The sequence below is a fragment of the Astatotilapia calliptera genome, chromosome 12 (genome assembly GCF_900246225.1).
Source record: "Astatotilapia calliptera chromosome 12, fAstCal1.2, whole genome shotgun sequence".
Classification (NCBI taxonomy): Eukaryota; Metazoa; Chordata; class Actinopteri; order Cichliformes; family Cichlidae; genus Astatotilapia; species Astatotilapia calliptera.
In genome coordinates this window covers 14,374,065-14,395,924 of record NC_039313.1, presented here as the reverse complement: position 1 = coordinate 14,395,924, position 21,860 = coordinate 14,374,065, and the positions used below count along the sequence as shown (strand labels likewise).

General features: G+C 38.7%; 1 protein-coding gene across 4 annotated transcripts in view; it reads left to right on the top strand.

Annotated features, from left to right (window-relative positions):
• Positions 1 to 21,860, top strand: part of grid2 (glutamate receptor, ionotropic, delta 2) — a 557,059-nt gene that overhangs the window by 503,242 nt on the left and 31,957 nt on the right. For all 4 annotated transcript variants that reach the window (XR_003274126.1, XM_026188535.1, XM_026188537.1 and 1 more), the window contains exon 14: positions 16,124 to 16,290. Coding sequence is in view for 3 of the 4 variants with exons in the window: in XM_026188535.1 (XP_026044320.1) it covers positions 16,124 to 16,290 (167 nt within the window). In the remaining variant the exon portion in view is untranslated. The remainder of the gene's footprint in view (positions 1 to 16,123; positions 16,291 to 21,860) is intronic.

The window sequence follows — 21,860 nt, the reverse complement described above, 5'->3', positions numbered from 1 at the left end:
AAGTTAGACAATAGTATTATTCAAAGAGCCAAATGCTCCTGCTGAAAGAAAGAAAAATAACCGTTTTTAAACACATTTTTCATCTGCCTGCTCTCCGTCATGTCTAGCCAACTCTGCAACCTGAAGCAGACTGTTAGATTACATCTTAATTTCCCAGATAAAAAGAGGCTGAAACTGAAAAAGCAGAGAATGGATCACTCAGTCCCCTGTGTTTTGAATGAAAGTGGAAAGGGCAAGTTTAATCTCCGGATTGTAGATTAATTAGGAGGACAAAGTAAGAGGTGGAGGGAATTTAAGAGAGAAAAAAAAAGCATTTTATTAATGATTTCGTGGTGGGATATCTGGTTACAATTGACCCTCATCTCTTATCGTCGCCTCACGTTCAACCCGTTCTATTTTTCATTCTCTCCTCCCTCCCTCTTCTCTGGTATTTCTTAGCCTTTTATTTATTTCTCCGTTGTCTTCTTATGTCTACACCACTCTCACTGTGAATAGAAGGCTTCTCTTTCTGTCTTTTCTTTCACCTGCATGTCCTGCTCTTTTCCTTCATCTCCTCTTTTTTTTCTCCTCCTGGTTCTCGCTCAATGGTGTTTGTCTTCATTTTTTCACTCCTTTCTGTTTGATGTCTCCTTCTGTGTTTGCATCATCTATCCCCTTTTCTATCCCTTCCATTCATTCTCTTCACTTCACCTATACTCTTGGGCTTCTCTTCATTATCAAGGTGTTTTCACATCCACACTCCTTTCTCTCTCTCTCTCTGTGCCTCTTGCTCTTTTCTCCCCTGTTCTCCTCCATACTTCTTTTTCCACTGTCCTCTCATTTTCATGCGACTCACTGGGCAGCCACACTCAGCGTCTTTATCTCTGTCTGTGGGAGAGGAGGCAGCCCAGTGCCAGCAACTAATGGACTTTTGGAGAACACAGACAGCCATGCATCACAGTCCGGAGAACTACATAGGGAGAAAGAGAAGGAGGATTTGGAGTGAAGCCAACGGGAGAGTGATTTGGGACAGAGAAGGAAACAGACGAATGAGGGAAAGAGTGATAGCGAAGAAAAAAATTAAAATTAGAGGATCCTCTCAAGCAATACATGGAAAGGAAATAGGGGAGAAAAATATTTTGCTTGTGGGAGCTATAATCAATAAAAATTCTTTACAGATTTAACACTGCACATCTTTCCTTAATTTACCAATGCAACTTTGTCAGCCAGCTTCATCATAGTCATGCAAACAGAAAAAATGCCTATAAACGTTTTTTTTAAAAAAGTGATGTGGTTTAAAAGCTTGCAAAAAAATAATAATGGAGCCCTTTTTCCAAATGGTGGCAAGAAGAGTTAGAAAGTGACTAAAGAGTTGTTCAGTTTGAAGATTATTCAACTATAGGATTACTTGGACAACAAAGTTTTTAGAAATAGCCTCTTTTCACACTTTTTGTAGTAAAAATATAAATTCAAGATGTGTGTGGATAATTTCTTTCTTTTTGCCTGTTATCATCTGAGATATTAGAATTTTAATTTGACAGAATTGTGGAAAAGCTGATCATCACGATCAATAGACTAGCTATTTAATTTCCATATACCCTTGACCAGCTATTGTAGCATGCCACAAAGGAGGAAAAATGAGTTGCTGTAAATATGTATAAATTTCGGGGTTAATGTTGAACATTGCCACAAGCCCAAGGCTTTTTAGATGCAAGAGGGAGATTGGTTCTCAGCGCTACACTTCTGTCCTGTGAAGCCTCCCTCTGTGGCATTAAACCACTTCCAAAGAACCTTGAAGGCAGGTTGTGAAAGTATGCAAAGGATTTATGGTGCCATACAGTATCAGATTGGTAAAAAAAAAAAAAAACAGAAATCTACTAAGAAAAGAGTGTGTTGCATTCTAACATAATTGTGTAATGCAATCTTAAATAAATAAAGAAAATCTGTCTGTGGATGTTAAATGTAATAGCTTCTTTGCCGAATGAGGGAGTTTAGCTAAAGTCCTGCTCACTTTATTACATCTGCAAAGCTTTGCTGTAAGTCAGCCAGACTTAAGCTCCCAGTAACAAAAACTCTGGCCACCCAAAGAGAACAGAATCCACAAGTAGAAAATGGGTTTTTTGTATTTGAAATGTGCCTCCAGATACACAAAAGCAGAATGAACACTGTGAGTTGTAGCTTACATCTTAGCAGGTAGAATAATCTCTGATGTCTAGGTCGCACCTATAGGTGAGAAGAATCCAAAGGATGCATGAGTCTGGAGGTGCACACAAACAAATTTCTTAGCCAGTAATGCATTGCAGAGTTATGACCTCTAGTTGGAATGGAGAACAGAGTTCCAATGACACACACCTACACATCCAGCGACTTGCAGAGTAGTTACAGCAGAGTTCATTTCCACACTGCACTTTCTTCCTTCATGGGCGGTTTGTGGTCAGGTGGACATTGAAATGTATCTGTAATAACCAAGTGCAGACTTTCAATGGCAAACTCATTCCCAGTCTACAGCGGACTGCAATCAAACTGCAAGGCATGCATCTCTAAGTATGCTGACAGCCTGTGAGGGCAGAAACTCTAATTTGCACTGAAGATCTTATCATTCACCTCAAGTCTGAGTCGAACTCCTGGCAGGTTTTTGTGAACCTTAGCCATAACTTAATGGGTAGCCTAGTGTCTGATCTTTTCTTTCCATCTGACAGGTGCTTGTGTTGACTGAATGAGTAAAGGTACATTAATGATTTTCACTCTGTCTCACATGTTTACACAAGGAAGAGTAATGGCCTTTCAGTGATCAATGCTAGCATCACTTTGGGTCAGATAGGCCATAAATGCTGCATAAATAGCAGTCAAGTGGTATTATAATGGCAGATGTTTTCAAATGAAGTTGTGGCTAAAGGGACTGTGTGATCTACAAGATTTGTTTTAGCAAACACCAGCTGTTCATTAATTTTGCGCGAGTGCGACTGCGGAACCACTCAAATTAACCGGAGTGTTGTGAAATACTGGCACAGCTTGTCAGTCACTCTGCTAACTGATGGTGATGTTCAGCTCCCTGACAGATCCTACGTGTCAGGCTTATTGACATTCATTTACTCATATGCTACAGTAGTATTTTCAGGTACTATACAGGTAAGAATTTTTTTGTGAAATTCAAATTATTCTGAAATGAATAGAAACTATTGAGGAAAAAAAAGTTACTTCTTTTAATTACCCTCGGGAGTCGATGGAGCTACAGTGACTGATGGTGTGAGAGCACTCATGCACCTAAATCTGTTGCTGGAAGAGCATCTGAGTGTATCAGTCATCATTTTCTCTCCTCGCCTTCATAACTATTTCTTTCCCACGGTTCCAATTAAAACTCCTCCAAATCAGGCTGTATTGCTTCCACATTAACATTTGCAAGACTTTTTTTCTTCTCCCCCATACAAGTAGTAAGATAACTTGAAGTTTTAATAGAAATTCCATCTGAAATAGACATGGAATCTGTCTGCAATATGGGCCAGTGTTTTCCCTTGCAATTACTCCTTGGTGTTATGGAGGGCTTTTGACACTGTACTGCAACCATTTGGCACCAGAACTTACCACTGAGACCAATATTAATGAAGTAAATAGAGGAGGCCTGGCACGTTGAACTCTGCAGCCTGCATTTAATCAGTATTTTATACTCTTGGGCAACTAACATGTTAAACTGACAGGGGACATTCAGGATCATTGTTGAAACTGAGCCTGCATACTTACAACCAAAGTAGCGCTACAGTGGTATGGTGTGCTTTCGACCTTCTTTGGGCTGTGATCTCTACAGTTCTTCCTTCCAAATTTATGCCAGAGGTGGATGGCTCTATTCACATGTCCTGATTCTTCACTTGTTTTCTTTTTGATGCGTGTCTGTGATTGCAAAATGTGTAACGTGACCACAGTGCAGAAATGTGCCACCTGCCAGATGAGGGCACACGCAGTGTCTGGTCTCACTGGTGTTGACAGGGTGAGGAGCTCAGTAATCTGTGATGACCTTGAAGTCAGCCACTGATCCTTCGCACTGAGAGGCACAAGGTGGGAGACACAGTTCATACATTTAGTGTTATCTGCTGAGCATGACCGAGTATATGGCGATCAAGGGGTTGACCGGCAAGACCTGCTCATTTATAGGTTGATGGGCAGATGGACAGACAGACGTTCTGTAATGAATGCTCTGTCTGACAGGACTGATAGCATCATGTCCCTTTTTGTTGGTACGGCAATATTGCTCATGGAAGCCAATGGATTGTGACACTCAGTAATGAGAAGGTGGAATACTCGTAAGCTGTTTTGAAGTAGTGTGTTTTACTACCCTGACCTGCAGCATAAGGAAAACTGGAAAATCAGTGAGAAAATAAAAGGCCTGGATCCAGAGTCGCATTTATATAGTCACAAATGAACTGACTCAGAGGTGAGGGGCACTATAAGAAACTCTCTGCACCATTTTCATTTCTGTTAGTCAACCTGAAAGCTGTCAAATGGGCTCGCAGGATGCAAGCAAATAAGGTTCTCTGTGCATGTCTGTGTAGAGACAGCGAGTACTTTCATGGTCTTGTGTTTTATGTTTTGAGTGTCACTTTTTATAGTAATTATTTCAGCATTGTCCAGGTATTAATGGAAACCCTATTGATATGCTTATGACTGTTAGCGGAATCCATAAAGCAAAATCTGCATACTGAATAGGTTCCTATTCTATGCTGCTGTCTCATCTGCAAGTCACAGCATGCTTTGTATATTTTTTTTTCACATTTAACTTGCTCTCACGTCTGTCTCAGTCTGTCACCGTCTGTGTTTGTCATGGACAGATTTTGCCTCTCTTGCCTTTTGTCTGTGTCAGTGTGTGTGTGCATCTTATAGCTTCTTCTCTGTTCTGCCACCCCGCAGTGCAAATGTTGATGTTGATGATTTTTTGATCAAAAAAAAACAAAGACTGCTTGAAGGAGACTCGGAGTGCTCATTCTCTGCCAAACCCAATACTCAGTTTCAAATTAAAGAAAGTGATCTGGATATGCATAAAGTTTAACGGGTCCTTCTTTTTCTCTCGCGTCTCCTTTCTAGCAAGTTTTTGCAACTTCAACTTTTTTTTTTTCAAGCATGGCTATAGAAAAAGAAAGAAAACATAGCTCTTCCTTTGACTCTCCTTTATTTTTGAAACTTTATCTGAGATTCATCAGTCTGTGTCTGTGTTTGTTTCGCTGACTTTTTTGAGGACAGTGTCGAGGTTGTTGACCACCTTTGTTTTCTTTTTTAGGCAGAGAACATTTCACAGACATCTCCGAGAGTTTCTATTTGTTTGACTCTCTGCCTTTACTTTCAGAAACTTCTGCAGGTACCTGAGACATAATCCTGGCTAGTTTATTCAAACAGTACACCAGTTCTTCACACATTCACTGATTCAGTTCATTTCATCTTCATTGTCAGGGCAAAGTTAGCCGGGCCAAGCTACAATCAGCATGACCAGCAATTGCCCTGGTCACTGCGTTCTACTTTTAAATTTGATGCCAAGCATCAGAAATTTAAAAGGAACGGCAAAAAAGGGCTTAATGACACGTGACCCAGCTGTGCATAAAGCTCAGCTGTTTCTGGATGTAGATGAATATATCTATATTTTCATTACATGTAATGTAGTTGCACTCTCTCAGACATCATTTCTTGTTTCTATTCTTAATAGAAATGTAAAGCATAGTCTAGAGCAAGGGGCCCTAATATAACTATAATTTCTCTCCTTTGATTCTACTCCTGTGATAAGTCAGGGTTTTTTTCATTGTCAGCATTAATAATGTCTTGGTATGTTTTCATTTGGTGCACTGCAAAAATCTTTACAATTAAAGAGTACTTTAAGGTATTTGTGTAGACTATAGCAAGTATAATTCTTTAAATTAGTTACTGCTGCGTGTCGTCTTTGTTATGGGCTGTTTAAGTTCCAATGTTGTGTGCTGCGTTGCCCAGCAACGCTGCATGCATCTAACAGTAACCCAGGAAGTAAATGAACCTCTCTTGATATTTGTCACAAATTCACATCGTCTGGGTCTCCTAGAAAGCCGGAAAAAAATTGCAAAAGACAACACACACAAAAAAAAAGATTCATACTTTGTAAAGCCATGCAAATATAACATAAGACTTCATTATGAAAAATACTGTTGAGCAAAGGGAAGATGAAAAGGAAACAGAGAGAAATAATTTTTTCTGCCAGATCCTATTAAGGCTGGCATCTTAGTTTTGGCTCACTGATCCGTCTCGGATGATCCGTCTTTCCAACATCTGTCTCCAATTACTTCTCTCTTCTAGTATCACATCTCTCATCGGCTTAACGGGGTCTGAGCAAAGATTTTCATAGAGCGTGGCAATAGGCGATTAATTTCTCTCTTTTCTTTGACTCCCTCTTCCTGGAGAAACAAAGACGACTAATGACAGCTGATGGTAATGAAACAACAGAGAAACAAAGGGAGGAGAGGGAGTGAAGAAGTTGTCATATTGCGTCTCTAAGGATGTAGGCGGCTGTTGCCACTAGAGCGAGCAGTCGGACGAAACAACTCAGGAGGAATTGGCGCAACCTGCATGCCAGGCTTTAGCATCTCAAACCTGGCCATCAGTATGTTGTTGGAAAAGGTAGATAATTATTCATTCACTAGGTAAGAATATAGATATTTTATATATTTTCATCTTCAGTCCAGTCCTTGTAACTGACCATTTTCAAAGGGATATTTTTTGCTTCTCTGTTAAGTCCCTTAACACCGACCTATAAAAAAGCTACCTCTGGGAGCTAGTGTTGTGTCTACACATAACAGGCAACTTAGCAAAGAGCCAATTTTAAATAATGTCTTTAGGCACTTTGTTACTGGCAGCCTGTTGAAAAAAAACTAATTTTCTCCTAATTTGTTTGTTGAATCTATGAAAAATCCCAAAGATAACATAGTTTGACAGGCATAAAATTGTATTTTTGCACCCAGAGAGCTATTAGGAGAACATTTGGTATATCTCGGCATTGTGTGCTGTATGTGTTTTAAAAAACTTAAAGAAACTGGACAAGTGGAAGATCAAAAGAGAAGTGACAGGTCTCAGCAGATGAAAGGTACCTGAAAGTCTGGTTCTTAAAAACATCAGGGGAAAAAATCCAGCGAAGACCTGACACAGGACCTGTCAGATGCACGTGGCCCCTCAGCTGATCCATCTGCTGTTCACCGAAGACTCATAGAAATGGTTAGTCTAATGGAGTGAGTAAAACGCAAAATATTGTTCAAATCATCTTTAGTTTATAGAGGAGGTCAAGGGAGAGGTACAACAGTGAGTGTCTACAGCCATCCGTAAAACACGGTAGAGGCTCTGTCTTGGATTTGGGGCTGCTTTTCAGCCAGTGCTGTTGTGAAAATTGATGGAACTATAAATGCAGCTTTTGATCCGACATGCAGTACCATCTGGAAAGCATCTTATTGGCAACGGCTTGATTATTTAGCCTGACAATCATCCCAAACACACAAACTACTTACCTAAATACAGTGGAACTCAAGCCTCATCCATATTGAAGCAGTGTGGGATCATCTTGACAGAGATCATAACAAAAGTGCGACCAACATCCAAAGAAGACCTTTGTTCTTAAAGAAGCCTGGCAAACTATTCCTGAAGACTACTTAAAGAATTTATAGGAAAGCTTCCCTAAGAGACCCTAAACTGGTCGCACCAAATATTGACTTTCAAGCTTGTTTGAACTGTGCAACTTATGTTTTTGCCTTATAAACTGTATTTCTGGATATGTTTACACATGCTTCAATAAATGATTGCACCTTTTTCCCATTTCTTAGCATACTATACAAAAGCTGTGATCTTAAAGCTTTAAAAAAAATGCAGCCAAAAAGAAACTGTAGAATTATCCCAACACATCACCTCGTACGTTTCAAGGGAACCTGTCCTGAAATAACCTTCCTCATGTGTATTTATGCAGTAAGATGCATAGACGGGGAGTCGTTGTCTCTCTTTTTGGTGCCCTGATTGATTCGCCTGCACCTAATCTTATCTTTATTCGGATCTTCATATATCTACAAGAAGCCAGCTAGTGCAAACTGGGGCGAAAATTTGGCTGGGGAGCAGCCTCTCATTGTAATGCTCTCTGAGCCTAAACAAAGGCAGTAAAGAGCATGTGGGATGCAAGTAAAACAAGACAGAGAGAGACAGAACTAGCTGTGAGGATGTGGTTTGAGTGTTATGCCGCAGTCAGACCAAAATCCGCTTGGTGAATTTTACTCACGTGGTGTGGACAAAAGCAGGACGGTAAGGTTGCAAGCATAACCTGTACTGCTCACAAGCTGATAGCAGCAGTCATCAGAGCTGTGATACAAAATGTATTTTATCAGACAATGTTATTACCCTCTGTCATTGTCCTTACACTGCAGACACACCAAATTCTCTCCTATCTACTGCATGTATTATTTCACCATTCACTACACAGAATCCTCCAGTTGTATTTTGTGAATTAAAAATCAGTTCTACCTGTTCTCTCTCAAACTGGCAGAAAGGTGGAAAGCTTTGTAACTTCAGCCCTTAAAGATCAATCTGGTTGGACTGAGTAAAAGCATAAAGTCGGTTACCAGACGTGAATGTTTCTAAATGCTACAGACGTGAAACATACGCCTATGGACTGATTGTGTGACGTTTGTGAGAGCGACAGAGACTACCCATAAAGTTTAGAAATTGGCAGAAGCGTTAGATCTCTGGCCTGAGATGTACTGCAAGTAAATTTAAGTTTGTCTCTGGGCTGTTGGCTTTTTTCTGTCAGAGTCTGTCTTCCATCAGTCGCTCTCACATTTCTCAAAATCAAACAAATCAGCGTCAAAAGAGAGTGATGCAAGAAGACATATGCAGAAGTACGCCGTGAGTGTAGGCTGTTGGGAGACAGTTCTGAGCTGGTAGCAGTTATGAGTAAAGATGAGAGACTTCACTGTAAAATACAAAGCTTAATGATGTAATTTCTGAGCTAGGTAATCTTTTTAATGTTCACTCATTTCTATGAAGCGAAATCAAATTATGATGGGGTCACCGAACAGGCAGGCTGCTCTGCCTTTTTCCCAACAGAAAAACGACACCATAATCTGTCTGTTTAAATGTGTAAATGATAAATGCTCATTCACTCTTCTTGTCTATAAAAAGCAAACGCCATCAGTAATTTAAAGTAGATTGACCTTCCCCTCTAGGTCATGCACTTCTAGATCACTTCCAGCACTGCTGCTCTTTTTAGATCACACAGTAGAAATGTTGTTTTGATCACTTACACATGGACATTTCATCATGGACATCAATCTTTTCAGTAAAGGAACATCAGTTGCCAATTTAAACTAATCCAGGTTCAGATGATGAGAACTAAGGCCAGATGGACTCACAGACAAAACGGGAGTCGTGTCCAAGCTCAAAATCAAAATAGGAGACAAGGCGGTCGCTGTGCCATAGCAAAGGTGGTCCACCAGGTACTGCTGGTCAGTGGTACAGAAGCTAAACCTAACCAGGTAGCTGTCATTAGAGGTACATTTAAAAATTCAAGTTGGGGTTTTTCTTTGTTGTTTTATTGTTGTTTATTTGCTTGTTTGTCTTTTTAATGTATGACTAAAGATCAGTTTCTGTTGAAAGCTGATTAATTCACTGGGAGAATAAACAAAAGAAAAATGTGAGGATAAGCTGTAACAAATCCACGTGGATAGCACAAAACTCAATACTGAAATAATATATGAATAAAAATTAGGAAGAATGTCCTTTATTACAGCCATGACCTTTCCTCTTAAGTTTCTACTGTTTTGCTGCAACTTTGTCAGTGTACTCTCACTTTAAAGAACAAAGCACACAGCCTCCCATGTGTAAAACATTTCACATACATTGCTTTAAGGCTAAATGGTGATCATTTAAGAAACTAATTTCACACTGGGGGATGATTTGTTATGTGCCACTGTAAAAAAGTGTTTATAATCTAAGATGTAATTTATGGCTGAGGGAAAAGATTTTTGATATACTTTAGTTTAAACTTTGAGCGAGATGAAGAATCTGGTATTCCTTTGCATGCTGGGTGCCCTTCAAGGGATCTTTCTCAGAGAGGGGGGGAGAGAGAGAGAGGAGAAAAATCAGAGAGAGAAAAAGCGAGTGGACCCTGGAGTAGTTTGGGCATTTTGAAGTTGCAGCATGCCTAGACTCTTAAGCCAAACTGTTTGAACCATGGATGAGATAGAAAGACCTCTTGAAAACTGCAGAGACACACGCACATGGGGCTAGTACTGTAATATAATTGCAATGTAGCGTCTAGAGAGAGTTTTATAAGTCAGAATGTATGTGCAGTCACCCCAAGGAGTATGTGTAGGTGGCCACTTTTCATTTGAATGGCCCTCAAAGTTCAAAGTTCAGCCTTTTGTTTATTTCAATGCTTTTTTCTTCTTCTTCATTTTCTTTATGTAGAAAGAAGGAGGTTTCATGTGCTGTTTGGATATTGTTTAAGGAAATATTTTTATTGCACTTTCTATAGTTATCTTTAAACTAAAAATACACTGTTATGTGTGGAAGCTCTGCTATAATGGAAATTAGTGCTGTCGGGTTATTTAAGGTTAGGCAAGTTAGGGAAAGTTAGTGGACTTTGTAGTCAGTCTTTTTTTCAGATAAGACCCATTTATATGCTCAAATGTTGTGAAGCTTTACTTTTCCAGGGCTTTGAAGTTACCAGCCAGTGAATTCAGGCTAACAAATCTGGCATCCTTTCATTCTAAAATAGCATTTCGGATCTGTTTGGGTCGCTAAGTTAACCTGTCCTACATTTTCTCATGTCACAGTTGTTTCTTCTTTCTTTCTTTTTTTCCAGTATAATGTAAAACTACTCACTTTTTCTTCTTTCTGTTGCAACATAGCTGCAGTGGCACCCCAATACACCGACTGTGTTAGACTGTGGTTACGCAAAATGATGTTATACAACATGTTAACACGCTCATCACAACCCAGTTGGTGATTTTGCTCCCATAATTTCGAATTTAGTAATAACAAATAATGAAGCAAAGACATGAATAATTAGTTTCGATTTAACTATTTCCATCTTTCGTGTTTTCTTGCTCCTGTGGTTGGGTGAAAACACAAATCAGAGCTGCTGAGAAACAACTCTGGCTCATGGTTCAGTGGTGTTATGGCTTCATTAAATGAGCTCTACCATCACTAAACCCCTTTAAAACTGATAAACAAGATATATAGACCATAAACAATGAAAGAGCAACAGAATTGGTTTCATTTTCTCTCCTTGAGGCAATTGTTGTTGTGATTTGGCGCTATATAAATAAAGTTGAATTGAATCCTTTTCAGGAAGGAGGGATGGAAATGAAAAAGTGGCGTGAGTCATAGAAAAAATAGGAAGCAGAAAGAAGAGAGACGCTGCAATGACTTTAATTTAGTGATTATGGATCTTACCGAGTTGTCTTTGTCACATTCATGAGACAAGAAAACAAGGCCCAATGCAGTGATTAGGATGCATTGGTGGTTGATAGTGTGTGTCCGTGTGATTGTGTGGTCTGTGTTTGGGTGCGACTGTGCTTGGGTGTGTTTGTTTTGGTATATCTGCGTGTGACTGTGATTGTTTCCAGAGTGTCAATGTTTCTGGGAAAAGTAGCTTATGATTTAATTACCTTGGCCCAAGCAGAGGCACAACCCTGGACCTGTGGAAGAGAGGAAGGAGCACGTCTGTACAGTGTGTGTGGGTTGGATATTAGATGCAGCAGTTAGTGTTGCATGAGATAAAAATCACTTGCATATCAAGTACATTCGGCAAGAGCATGATAACTTAGACACGCATTGAAAACATTTTCAAGGATTTTAAAACTTGAGCCTGAACGCAATTAATCAAAGTTCACTCGACAAATACAAACGCGGTTATTACCACCAGAAGAACCTGAAGACAGCACACCTGCAAATGAAAGCACCAAAAAATATCTCCCAGTGTAGTCTAAGAATATTCCAACCCCCCCCCAGTCACCCCATTTGTATGATAATGGGAGGGTTTATGAACCCCTAAAATGCGAAATGTTATTTAGCACCAAAAATACTCAGTGATCATGGCACACTGGTGGATTGTGTTCATTTAAGAGATCCTGGAGATCATCTGAAAAACAATTAAATGAGCTCTACATTTGATAAAACAGTCGTCAAATAGTCATAGTCATCAAAAACATAACCCAGTAGAAATTTTATTTCTCATCATATTGTAAGCATAATTTGTAGATGATGAGATTTGCTATAAACAGGTTTTTAGTGAATAGTAACCCATTACCTATTAACCCTTTAAAGCCGGTCAGAGCAGCACGCTCCGTTTTGCGTAACTATTTTTAGATCCCGGTAGAACTGCAACCATGTAAGCTAGCGCAATAATTTTTTTTGCATATGAAACCGAAGGAGTTGTACTTACATCTACTTATGCCATCAGCTATAGTTTTGCAAAAACTGCATAAAAAGCACTTGCAGCAACAAAAACATAATATTCCAGAAACACGCTTTGCCGATCCGATCAGCTGTTTGTAACACTTCCTACGTCCATCAGCGCGAACTATCGCATATCCGCCATGACCTGCCTGAAACCGGAAGTGACGTCATTTTGTGGAAATGTAGTTTTTTACCTTCAGGGCCTTATGAGCCTATACTGGTGTTTTTAAAAGTCATGTTTGATTTTATGACTTTCTGTATCGTTTCTGGGATGCTTAGAACTCATATTGCACTGCTGGAAATAGTTTATTTTAATGCATATGCTGTTATTTTGCAAATTTGCATCATACTATTTACTTTCGTTTTTACTGCAGTATATAAAAATTGGTGTATTTCAAAAATAAAACTATAAAGACACTCAAAATAAATTTCCTGTGATGGAAAACTATTTTGCGCAACTCCTTTGTATTTGCAGTTTTGAGGGATAAGCTTCTTAAATTTCTCTAACTAGAAATATATGTTAAAAAAACAAAAACGATTTTAAATTTTTTGTAGTTGATTGCACTTTTTTGCAATTTATGTAATTACTATTCACTTAATGCATACATATTATGAAATTTTGGGCTATAATGGTTGTATTGATGTATAGCAACTTGAAATGCTCCCAAAAATGGCACTACAACATGTAAAAATATAATATAAGCTCTGGCGGACTTGGTAGGTCTTAAAGGGTTAATATCTTGGTACTTCTCTGACTATAATTTGAAATAATGACATGAATATACATAATCTGTATATGCGTTCCTATTATTGTATACCTGTTTTTAAAATTGTGTTATATTACTAGTGCAACTGTGGATGGACATTACAGTGGGAAAAAGAGAAAAATATGTAAATATGCAATGGTAAAAAAAAAATGTTACATTGAAATCTATGGGTTTAATAAATGGAAAAGCATTACATTTTTCATTTCAAAACATAAACTCACCCTCATGTTCCTCACAGTTATTTGGTCCGCTGTCAAGCATCCCCTATCTCCTTTACTGTGAATTGCAAGTGAAGGATGTGAGAGAAAATGTTACTTCTACCATTCAGTAAAAATTAACATTATTATGTATTTACTGTGGTAACCACGCCATTTTTATTAGGTTATGTTCAAACAGTTTTGATGCAACAGCTTTAATGCAACCGCCAAATTGTTAAGGAGAAGCTTCTTCAGCCGTGCACATGGAAAATCATTGCAATCGCTCAAGCCGCTGCCTTACATTTACCAGCAGTGACATTACTTTTTCTATTGCGATAAATGCTGAAGTTGAAGACATTTTAGTCTCTTCCCTTTTTCCGTACCACAGTTCTGTTTCATTCTTTGCACACCTGAGGGTCATGAACTACAAGCGTCAGACACAAGCAGTGGTACCGTTCATAAACTGGATAAGAAATACCATGAAAGAGAAAGTCAGAACACAGTGCTAATACATTTCAGATACACTATGTAAAAAGAGGTAAGCTGGCCTTCAGCACATCACTCTATGGTACCATTCTAAGTGAGATTTTGTCGTCAGTAATTAACCAGGTTACGAGCCTTTATTAAGCTTTGCACGTAGAGTGGCTGTTCTGGTGCATAAAATCAAGTGCTCCCTATTCACACATATTGTACATTGTTTATGAAACAGCTGCAGCTGGAGGCAAAAGCATTTCCCTTCACAGGCTACAGCATCCTCTTCATTACCGGGACAATGCCTTTTTTATGTGATTGCGCTGTAACGTAGTGGAATTGATGTAACCTTTAAAAAGACATATTGAACCGGTGTTTGTATTAACTGATCCTGTGAGATCAACAACCTCGTGACTAAAAGACACAATAGGAAACAGAAAAATCACGGCGCTCAGTCATAACCAAGTGACATTTTTATCATAAAAGCACTACTGAAGAGTTTTTCATTATTACTCAATGTGCAATTCATTAAAAAATGGAACAACAGGAAACATTTCTGTCACTAAAAATTGAAGCTGATGTTCTAAACCTCTGCTCCCCCATATTTTCTTTTCTAGCTAGTCATTTAGGCCACAGGCTAATATTTTATGTCAGTGCATTTTTTTAGAATTTGCATAGCTCTCTGCTGCCTTTAAACTCACTCATTTTTATACAATTACATTCATATTTTTTGTGTTCCTGTGTAAAGCCAACTCTATTTTTGTTTCCCCAATATTACTCAAAGCAAACACATGAATTCCACTCTGTCTTAATTTCATCCACACATAGAGGCTTTTACATCCATCCTATTTGTTTGCTTGCATTCTCTCCCTTGCAGGGCACCATTTACAATTCAATACACAAGCTAAAACATTAAATGTTAGGAAAATTACAAATGGTGTCATTGGGGTATATTACTGGCACTTTTTTTGACTGATTGTTGGGGTTTTTACACAAAGGGCAATGACAGTGTTAATCAGATTAGCAGAGCTTTGGTTGATTTGACATCAGAGGTCACTGCACATATATTGTGCTTAATAATTGATTTGAGCTCTTTTCACCCAAATGTAGGGGAAAAGTGCCCTTAATGCTCAATTTTAAGCTGTTGAAACAGATTTTTTTGCTAATTTACGTAGCACAAAGCCCATAATCTTTTCAATTCAAAAGCAATAATAAAAAGCCATTAAATTATTCTTAAAAGTAATAAAGTGTTCTCTTCTCTTTTTAAGGTTGTAAAGAGCTGAATTTGCTATTCTGATGCCCTGCGGTGAATTATTGAACACACACACGTACACACATGTACACACTGCAGAGAGCTACAGGCTGTGAAATTACCCAATCACAAGGTCTTGTCAGTTCTCAGACATTAGTCATCTCACATAGGCCAAGTGAGGTGATACACACACACACACACACAAAGACAGAGGGTTTTGAAAAATTTATAAATCTCCATTAAAGTTAATGACACACCAAGTCCAAAATAATGTATTAGAGGAGAAGTGTGTGTCTGTGTGCCTGTTGTCACCCGAGGCTATTTATGTGAATTGTCAAGAGGTGTTAAGATGTGAATGTCCCAATCTGGTTGTTTATTCTCCATTTTTCATTTTCTTGCGAAAATATCCCGTAGATTTACAGAATATTAACTAGAAGCTATGTTAACAACAGGCACCTTGGCTTGTACTGTGAAATAAACTGTGATTCTCACCTTGAGTCCATTTCCAATTCTTCTCACGCACAAGCTGCTATCTCACTCATACCCGCAGTTTGACCATGCACATACACAACAAGGACATGAAAATGAAAAACAGATCCAACACACACCTATGCAGGGTTCAATGAAGATGAGCCAAAACACTACATGAATCTACAGTCAAGGGGGAATGCCGAACAGTAAAATTGCTGTGCTGTGCTATGAAGTTTGCCGTCCTGCAACGCACAAATAGTGTAATCTTGGCTCGACACAACATTTTTGGACTAAAACTGCTGACTGTAGTTATGAAATTTCAGCACTGGGGTGAATTGGTCCCCTTAGAGCACGTTAGGCAGAAAAGGTCTAAGACGATTCAGCCCATAAATATCTTTAAATAGTTCAATTTTCAACCTGTGAGCCATTCTTGGATCTCTTAGAAAACCATCTCAATAACTCAAGTGCTGAATGCTCTGGGATGTGTTCTGCATGACCTCCGATGCACCTTTCTGAGCATTGTTAACCACCTTGTAAATGTCTTTCAGGTGAAGTATGGCCGGTTTGGTTTTGTGTGGGATGCAGCAGTGCTGGAGTACGTTGCTAATAATGATGAGGATTGCTCCTTCTACACCGTCAGCAACAACGCACCAGACCGTGGATACGGTATCGCCATGCAGCACGGCAGCCCCTACAGGGACATTTTCTCCCAGAGGTAAGAGCCTTATAACAGTAAACAGCAGCCAGCTGCATCGTTAACTGCATTTTATTTGTTAGTTTACAAAGAAAGTACATATTTTACTTGCTGGATCTGTTCTGTTTCATACCATTCATCTCAGTTAGATTGTCTTCTCTTTTAGGTATAGAAAAATCCACCTGTTTTGGAAATGAGTAGCATTCAAAATATATTTATATGTATCTTCCTAGTTATGGAGAAGTCCAGTAAGTTGTTTTTTTTTTTTTATTGCTACTCCAGATTAATTTCTGTAAAAAATGGCCGCTACCATAAAATTTGCCCTTGTACAGTGCCCGAAGAACCTTAAGACATCAATCTAGACAACAACAAGGTGGCAGATAAAAATTGCCAACTTCTGTCTTCCAGAATTAAGAATGTTGCTTCTCACTGCTGAGTACAGTAACTGAATTTGTTCATTTTTTTCATTATACATCTAGTTTCTTACAGTGACCAGGAATCTTGGTAGTGTCTTGAAATGCAACACAAAGTCATACATCTACACGCTGAGAGGCCTCATTTGTTTTTTGCATTAATCTTTATTGCTGTGCAGTGATGTCACATGAGGTGAAGTGTCTGTGAAAGCCATGAGCGTATTGGTTGCATCTTAATCCTGTGGGTTTATGAGTTATGAGTTTTTTGGTCTATTTGTGGATTTGGATTTGTGTGTGCTGTAAGTGAGTGGAACATCTTGTGTGTGTGGGCCTAACTTTGCAAGCTTCACAGAGTTTGAATGGGTAGGCCTGTCTGTCTGCTCCATATCTGGTGAAGCGTTACACTTCTGAATATTGCCTATCATCATTTCTATTAAAATAAACAAGGAATTAATTGACAGGCTATGGAGGCAGTGTCACACTCTTGGGAAGTCAGTTTTAAACCGTTAACTCACACTGGTCCCCATGCTTCAAACGAAAAACCAGAGAGAAATCGTCAGGAGAAAAAAAATTACAGAGGCATAATTATTTTGTTTTTCTTTGCAGTGAGTTTTAGATTTTACGTTGTGCTATTCTCTAATATACTGACAAAGCACAAAGTCTGGGTTTAACAGGAATCATATGAGCAGTCAGTGTCTTGGCACCATGGAAAGAAAGGTTTCATTATGTTTAGTCATTGCTGAAGGCCAGGTCATAACAAATCTGGAGGCTTGACACATCTTTTGGTTGGATTTGTGTTGACTGGGAAATCCAACGGTATTTCAGAGGGATACATTGTGTACATTCCCTTGTTCATTTGTTCAATTGCTTATTAACACAATTATCTAATCAGCCAACCAGATGGCAGCAACTTGTTGCATTTAGGCATGCAGTCATGGTTAAGATGGCCTGCTGAAGTTCAAACTAAGCATCAGAATGAAGAAGAAAGGTGATTTAAGTGTTCGTTGTTGGATCCAGAGGGGCTGAATATTTCATAAACTGTTGATCTGCTGCATTTTTTTCACACAACCATCTCTAGAGAATGGCCTAGAAAAGAGAAAATTTACAGTGAGCAGGAGTTCTCTGGGCAAAAATGCCCTATTGTTGCCAAAGGTCAGAGGAGAGGCTTGCTAGGAACGCTAAAGTAACTCAAATAATTGCTTCTTACAACCAAGCTATGCAGAAGAGCGTCTTTGAATTGACCTGACAACCCGTCAGATCTTGAAGGAGCAGGTTCCATAAATTTTGATAACAGAATATTGGAAAAACATAGCCTGGTCTAATGGGTCTTGATTGCTGTTGCAACTTTTGTTGGGTTGGTAGGGTCTGAATTTGGAATAAACCACATGAATGCATGTGGGGGATATTGGCTTGGCATGTCACAAAACTCAGATGATCTCAAATTCGTGCTTGAACATGGCAGTGAGTTCACTGTATTCAAATGGCCTCCACAGTCACTGGATCTCAATCCAATAGAGCACCTTTGGGATGTGTTGGAACAGGAGATTCACATTCTGGATGTGTAGCTGAAAATTCTGCTGCACCTGTGTGATGCTCTCATGTCAGTATGACCCAAAATCTCTGGGGAATGTCCAGCGCCTTGTTGAATATATGCCATGAAGAATTAAGTCAGCTCTGAAGGCAAAAGGAGGTTCAACTCAGGAATAGCAAGATATACCTTAAAAGGTGCCCAGTGAGTGTATTTTTCCCACTTCAATAAATAATAATAAACTGTAGATTACATCTTTTGTTCATAGTTAAGTCTAGCCTAGTCTTGCTTATGTAAATGTGTAGCAGAAGGGGATTTTTTTTGGTCAGTAGCACAAACTGATGAGGTTGTTTATCAAGCAGTCAATCACATTCTCTGTAGGCAGCAGCAGTGCAGAGTGGAGTGATGGAATCTATCCAAAATACTGAGGAGAAATGTTGTGGAACTAGTATACAAGCTTGAGTGTTTATTAAGCGTACCAAATGGCACATGCTGCGTTGTCTACAGAAATGAGATGGGCATGATTTTATTCATATCAGTGCATCGCTATACTGGTATGAATCTCGTCTACTAAAAGGGATTTCAAAGGCAGTAACACAGTGTATGGGTAGACAACGCTCAAGCTGGCCAAAAACAACTAGAGCCAGTGGGAGGAATTATATAACCAGCCAACATCTGTTAAGCCTGCAAAACCTTCTCTGATTCAAGTACAAGCACATGTGTCTGAGACCACTGTGTCATTTTTCCCTCTCTTTTTGCATCTTTTTTGAGATTTCATTTCTTGACATGACATGACAGAACAAATATAATAGCTATAGCTGCAGGCTTTTCTGCCTTTGTGTTAGAAAAACACATTTTGTATTAGGATCTCTGTGAAGCTTTTTGATTCTATCCCTATGTAAGTTGCTTTTCGTGGCTTTGGCTAATTCTGCCTAAAGCTGGTTCTCATGTCTTCCTGGTAGGCTGTTCTTGCTTTCAAATCGGTCGTAATGAAATACTTAGAAACATGTCTCAGAAGGATCAGTTTTAAAGCACTCCACCTATGTACACTCTAGATTCATTTGCATATATTATCCCCATAACCTGATACTCGTTTGAAAGCATAACATGCGTTAAATAGGCATCAGTGTGTAGTAACTTTTACTAGTGAGAGTTTCATGTTAATGCATTGTCCTATGTTAGAAAGTCCTAAAAAATACTACTAATACAAACACCATTAAGATAAGCAAGATGATTAAAATATAGCAATGATGAATAAAGATGTCATTGATTGGCTGGTCTAACTGGGGAGAGCTTTAACCACTTCTGAGGAGTATTTACTTTACTTTGTATTTACTGTGTGTATCAGTGTGCGTCTTCTGCATACTTGAGGAGTGTTTGCTATCTGCATGCCCCTGGAGATAATATGAGAGATGAAAAAGAATTTATTTGCTTCGACACTTTGAGGAGAAAGAGAAAAAGGCAGACTGCTACAGCTTCATCAGTTTAAACCATTTAGTTTGTAATGAGAAAACCATCGGCAGAGTTCAAGTGCAGCACCAGCGCATGCCTGCTTCTGTTTGTGTGACTGTGCGGATCTAAAAGTTTTTGGCGGCACAGTAGAACAAATAGAGTGCAAATGTGTACATGCTTGAGTATGTGTGATGCTCTGTGATTGCTGGAGACAGCCTGCAGATTTACCAGTCAAAAAAAAAACCAGTGCCGTAAAGGAGTAGTCCTCTAATTTAAACCGACAGCTTCTGACAAGTTGCTTTGAAGTGCTGAAGGGCCAAGAACTTCAAAAAAAAACCTTCTCCCTGGCAAATATTATTTTTGTCTCTGTTTGTCTGAAGGCAGTGATGTGAAGATTTAATCCATAGCTGATGGACATCTTGAGGGTGTTGGTGCCCAGATAGATAGACAGATAGATAGATACCTGGGAAATGTTAGGAGGAACACTTCAGAGAAAATCAACTACACGACCAATATTATATCAAATTTTGTCTTTCATTATTATCTTTCTCAATTTAAGCACATTTGAGGTGAGCAAGGAGAGCCACATCTACCGTATGAGTTTGGCTTTGGTCACAAAGATACATTTATATAGTTGTTTTATTACCTGTCTGCAGGCAACTGTTCATCAGTGGCCTGAGGGCTAATCATTAACTGCTTCAAAAATAGAGCCATGGTGGGCTGTATATCTGTAGGGACCTTGGCAGTGCATGTTGTATGGTACATTTGAGGGGTGAAATGGCGTATACACCTGCAACAAATCACTGCTACAAACAGATAAATCACACCTCAGAGGCTGTGGCTTGGATTGCTGTGGTGAGCACCCGAGCCTGGCTTCACTCTGGAGAAATTACATTATCTTCTTAGACTGTGTCATGTAATTTCTTGGCATGGTTTATATGAAAGCAGGGATTAGAACTTTTGGAGGTCCTGAGTTGGCCGTTTATTATTTTATTATTTTATAATTTCATATATATTTATTTTTATCTTGAAAGGAATCATGTGTTTCTCCACAAAATAACTTGGCAAAAGTAGGAAACCTACCGTGAGGGCTTGGTTAGGGTTCAGTATTGTGTTATCAAATGTAGATTTGTTTGGAGTAGCTTGCCATGATGCCACTTTATTCAGAAGTGATTATTATTACTCTTATTTAATTATTTATTTCATTTTGGTATCTTAACACCATGGCTAAAGTCTTTATTCAGCCTTTAATCCAGCAATGTGTGCATATATTCTTTGTTGCTGTTAATTCCATTTCCAGATGAAAAATCAAAGTCAGCAATAGTAAGTGTTGTGTTGAGAAGTGGAAGTAGTCTTTGACTAAAAGTTATTTTAAATGATGTTAAAGCGCATCGAGTCCCAGTAAATACAAGGTAAACTATATATGGCACATAAACAGTTCGTTGTGATGCTTTCAGCATTCTGGCAAGCTTTTATATCCCCAGCTCTCATGACAATAAAATTGTCAGCAATAGTTAAAAAACTCTTGATGAACTGACTTCTGAAAGTTTGGTTATTGCAAACCTTGAAGGGAAATTTAATGAATTGTATAGTGTTTTTTTTTCTTTGGGAATGTATATGATAGTGATAAAGTAAATTACACCAGTGAAGGGCACATATAAACGTTTTTTTTAAAGCTGCCTTTGCTCATGTAAATCTTACATTTTAGTCCCAGCAGAGGGGTTGTAAACAGAACCTGCAGAAGAGAGATGAAGGTATATTGCCTTGTCCTGTCCTGTCAGAGGTGTCTCATGCATTTAAAAAGAAAAATCTACTATATCTACTGGTGAAAGACGTTTTTACTATCTAGTGGCTAACACAGATGAAATACTGAAATACATTTAATGAAAGTCTATGTAATTGTCCTTTCACCTGACCAATAAAAATTCAAATATAATCTGAACATTGAAAATAAAAAGGAGGTCAGGTCTAATTGAGGAGGTTTGCCTGTGCTTGTGAGTCACACTTACACAATTGTATAAAACTCGCAATGAGAAGGAACACACAATTATACTGACTGAACAATTAGCATGGAAAATCGAACCAGTAAGTCAAATCAGTGACAGAAAAGTAATAGTAGTTTCATAGTCATTTAATAATCGGCAGTGTGTCATACTGTATCAGCAATGTGACTCAAGCTTTACAAGTGACCATTTCTG